This window comes from Orbicella franksi, chromosome 9 (genome assembly GCF_964199315.1).
Source record: "Orbicella franksi chromosome 9, jaOrbFran1.1, whole genome shotgun sequence".
NCBI classification, from domain to species: domain Eukaryota; kingdom Metazoa; phylum Cnidaria; class Anthozoa; order Scleractinia; family Merulinidae; genus Orbicella; species Orbicella franksi.
The window spans coordinates 23,540,565-23,545,564 of NC_138153.1; the positions used below are offsets into that span (position 1 = coordinate 23,540,565).

Here is a 5,000-nt window from a genome sequence, read left to right on the forward strand (position 1 = left end):
TGGGAAAATCTAGACTGCTTTCAATATCGATTTCAGCCAATCAAATTCGTGAATTTGGTAGTTCCCAGTCCTTGTGAGACAGAACCATATAATAAGTAGTTAAGCAATAGACCAGAAGTTTTTATGGTTTATAGGCTGATAAACCACTTGGGATGTTGGAAGAACACTCGAAGAATTCGTAAATCACGAGCCGCAGGCACTCCATGTCATGTCGTAATCATTAAATACAACTGTTGTTAATTAACTCAAAGAACGAACCTAAACTGTATGGCACATACCGGACGAACTATACACGGTGTCTGAAACTGAATTCATCAGGCCACTGTTGCTGGTGGTTGAGTCCTCAACGAAAAGTGAAGAACGTTTTCGCCTGGAGTCTGGCTCTGCGATGATAAAAAATATGTTCACTGGATTAAATTTGTTTCGCCTTCGGCTACGCTTTTCTGATATATCGCTTGATGTAATTGTGCATATGCCTCTAAACTACCGCTCAGAATAGTGCAGAACTGCTGGGCGGGAGGTTCAGATCCTCAGCCGAACCATAAGCCAGGGTTTTTAAGTAACTAGTAAGATCATGCTGACTCCGTGTTCAAGCATCTGCTTCAGTTTAGATAATCGGGCGATTGGGTACTAACGTTAAGCCGTTGGCGTTGTCTCTTTTACCTCCGCACATAAATCTAAAGGGGAACAAAAATCAGCCCACAAACTCTTCTCAAATAGTAGAATAAGTAGTTCTCGAAGTGATGCCACACATCTTAGAGTTGTGTGCAGGCTAGGCAATGGGCTTACCTCCTATTCCCAGAAAAACCTCGTTTGGTTACAGGAAATAAAAGCCACGTTGCTGTTTATGCTCTGATGCTCTGACTGGAGCGGATAGAACATAGCGCTGTGTCTCGACAACCAAAGTGGCTCTTTAGTATGTAGAAAATTCTTTAGAATTAAATTGAAATCAGCACAAGGAGTTGAAATGAGATTGGCGATTTATCAAGAATAAAAGTCACTACAAGCGTTGAATTTGCAAAGATGCAGTAGTTAATTTCTGTTCTAAATGGTCCACAATTTTTTTGCGGCTTCATTTTTTTTGTTCGCCTTTATTAAATGTCGTCTCGTATACGTTCACATTAAAAAGAAAAAGACAGTACGTTCTACACGTCAATATTTCCAGGAATAAGCTGGCTAGCTGATGACTGTACCTTTGAGTTCCGGAACGTCTGCGATAGATGCAAGTCTTGACCTTGGCTTGTCAGGTTCTCTGAGTTTCTTAACATCTTCTTCTAGTTTGTCAAGCTGGTTTTTAAGAGCCTTGTTCTGACTAATTGTCTCCCTGTGCATATCTTGAAGTTGACAAGAAACTGTTTCCATTCTATGACACAACAAAAATGTTTTTAAAACTCTAATTTTTCAAGACTCAAGTTTCCGGCAACTTTAGTTTAAAATCACTGTACCATCTTTAATTTTATTTATATTGGGAAAATGTTAGAGGTTCTTTTGGGAGCATATTTGCGTTCGGCGATAGGAGAACGCATACTAATCGGGTCATTACCGCGGGTTTATGTCCCGCGATTTTCCGCGGTGCCAGATGATTTCAGGGTTTGGACGCCATCTTGGACTGGCTGGCTGCCTGTCGCAAATGGCCTCGATCTCTTGTAAAATTGTTTTTATTGGCCGCCGGAAATTGGTAGGTAATAATAATGGCGCGTTGCGGGCCAAATCTATAAACTTCAAAGGTCTTGTTTCATTCCTATCATGGAGAACTTACTGCTTTGAGATTTAAAATAGAAAGGAAAAATGCTCAGGCGGTCAATGTTCAGGTGGTCTCAGAATGGAAGATCAACGAGTACAGAGTCCTCGAACCGTGACGATCGGTTGTACACTTTCAAGTAAGTTTTGAATATCGATCACGGATTTTAAGCAGTTTCCAGGACTTTAGAAAACAAAAATAGTAATAGTAATGTATTAGTTCGAAGTTGAATTCAACTTTTGGAACGATTGGTAACGCCACGGTCGATAAAATGACTGTAAAATTTGGAGAAGTTTTCCGCAAAAACCAAACTTTCGCTTTAGCGTGAAGAATTAATTTGAACATGCTGACGTGAAGCGAAGCACGTCTGCGAAAATTTCATTTCATTTCTTGTTTTCTTATCAGTTTTACACATCAGGTTGAGTTTTTTTTTGTTGATATTTTTTTAATATTTTGGCCCTTCATTTATTCAACTTTAAATAAGCGATCTTGATCCTGTGTGTGCCAATTTAACATACCAGTTTATGAATAGTGTGCCAAACACCTCATTTATCATGAATTTGTGTAAGAATTTCAATTAAGTGTCCTTTTGGTGTAGAAGTGAACACTATCAAAATATGAGTTGGTCATGAAAATCAGCATGCAAACATAAATTGGGTTTCAAGAGTAATATTTATTCCGAAAATCTATGTAGCTCAGTGATAGATTCCATGCAAATATTAGATGTATTCTGGAAATTATTGCAATAATTGTTCAAAAGGAGATTTTTTTCCTGGAGGTGTTAATGGAGACTTAATTGAAAGCCTAAGTGAAAGCCGTAAATCCCGTAGGATGTTCGTGGTACCGGCGGTGGTGATTGTTTTCTTTAAGTCTGTTTCACATCAGCCCTATAAAACTGCAGATTTGCACTTGCAAATTCACATGGCTGGAATGACTACAGAACATTATGTTCAGAGTATGGTGGATGATACTGGCCAAAATTACACACAGCAAATGTCAAAACCAGGAACGTGGTGTGACAATATAATTATCCTGGCAGTATCCAATGCTTTTAACTGTACTGACTCGAACGCACTCCGCTAATCCATGATTATTACTAGTTAGATACGTTTAAAACCTAGAATTTGTGGCTGCTTTTACTTAGTATCTTTGAAATTATGGCCGTTAATAGAAAACACCTCACGTGCCCAGCATTACCCCAATCCCCCCTCCCCACAGGTCTAGTATCCAGCTGTCGACTAAAGCACGTTTTCCACGAGAACGACTGTAATAAACTTTGTTATATACCCCTTTGCCTTCTGTTCAGATTTTTGGTCGCTTGTTTAATTTTATTATTCGACATGTACGCCTCCCGACGCCATTTTGAACGCGGTTACAACGCTGTGATGCGCTCCCGTTCCCTCTATATCCAACAAAAAATATAGGGCAAAGTGGCAAGAACTATTGTTATCTTGCGTTATAGTAACTTATACAGAAACAAACAAAAAACAAAGACGAGAAAAACAAAAAAAACAAAAAAACAAAAAAAAAACGAGTGGAGATGTGGAGAGGATTCAAGGTGGATGGAACTAGTATTACGATCGGATTGAAAAAGGGAAGTCAAAAGGAAAGGACCTGGAGGAACAGCATAGTATAAAACAGGGAAAAATAAGACAGTACTCGGTATGATAGAATAGGTTAGTATAGTATAGGATAGGATAGGATAGGATAGGATAGGATAGGATAGGATAGGCTGGGCTAGGCTAGGATAGGATAGGTTAGGATGGGATAGGATGGGATGGGATGGGATGGGATGGGATGGAATGGGATAGGATAGGATAGGCTAGGCTAGGATACGATAGGTTAGGATGGAATGAGATACGATGGGATGGGATGGGATAGGTTAGGATAGGATAGGATAGGATGGGATGGGATGGGTTAGGATAGGATAGGATAGGTTAGGATGGGATGGGATGGGATAGGATAGGATAGGCTAGGCTAGGAGAGGACAGGTTAGGATGGGATGTGATAGGATGGGATGGGATGGGATAGGATAGGATGGGATGGGTTGGGATGGGATAGGAAAGGATAGGATAGGATGGCATGGGATGGGATAGGATAAGATAGGATAGGATGGCATGGCATAGAATAGGTTAGGACAGGGTGGCATGGGGTGGGATGGGATAGGATAGGTTAGGATAGGATAGGATGGGATGGAATGGGATAGGATAGGATAGAATGGGATAGGATAGGATAGAATAGGATAGAATAGGTTAGGATAGGATAGGATGGGATGGGATGGAATGGGATGGGATGGAATGGGATAGGATAGGATAGGCTAGGCTAGGATACGATAGGTTAGGATGGAATGAGATACGATGGGATGGGATGGGATAGGTTAGGATAGGATAGGATAGGATGGGATGGGATGGGATGGGTTAGGATAGGATAGGATGGGATGGAATGGGATAGGATAGGATAGGATAGAATGGGATAGGATAGGATAGAATAGGATAGAATAGGTTAGGATAGGATAGGTTAGGATGGGATAGGATGGGATGGGATGGGATGGGATGGAATGGGATAGGATAGGATAGGCTAGGCTAGGATACGATAGGTTAGGATGGAATGAGATACGATGGGATGGGATGGGATAGGTTAGGATAGGATAGGATAGGATGGGATGGGATGGGATGGGTTAGGATAGGATAGGATAGGTTAGGATGGGATGGGATGGGATAGGATAGGATAGGCTAGGCTAGGAGAGGACAGGTTAGGATGGGATGTGATAGGATGGGATGGGATGGGATAGGATAGGATGGGATGGGTTGGGATGGGATAGGAAAGGATAGGATAGGATGGCATGGGATGGGATAGGATAAGATAGGATAGGATGGCATGGCATAGAATAGGTTAGGATAGGGTGGCATGGGGTGGGATGGGATAGGATAGGTTAGGATAGGATAGGATGGGATGGAATGGGATAGGATAGGATAGAATGGGATAGGATAGGATAGAATAGGATAGAATAGGTTAGGATAGGATAGGATGGGATGGGATGGGATGGGATAGGATAGGATAGGATGGGATGGGATGGGATAGGATAGGATGGGATGGGATAGGATAGGATAGAGTAGGTTAGGATAGGATAGGATAGGATGGTATGGGATGGGATGGGATGGGATAGATTGAGAAGATAGATAGAAAACTTTAGTTAACCAAGGTGACTTTGATCAAAACATTACAAAACATTGCACTTTTGTTCTTCCAAAAAGCTGTG

At 41.3% G+C, this 5,000-nt stretch overlaps 1 protein-coding gene across 1 annotated transcript in view; it reads right to left on the bottom strand.

Moving 5' to 3' along the window:
* The window catches only part of LOC145497885 (transient receptor potential cation channel subfamily M member-like 2), a 50,659-nt gene that overhangs the window by 7,064 nt on the left and 38,595 nt on the right, over positions 1-5,000 (bottom strand). The window contains exons 24-25 of the mRNA XM_081477753.1: positions 1,194-1,363; positions 279-383 (exon numbers count right to left, since the gene is read on the bottom strand). Of these exons, the coding sequence (XP_081333879.1) occupies positions 279-383; positions 1,194-1,363 (275 nt within the window). The remainder of the gene's footprint in view (positions 1-278; positions 384-1,193; positions 1,364-5,000) is intronic.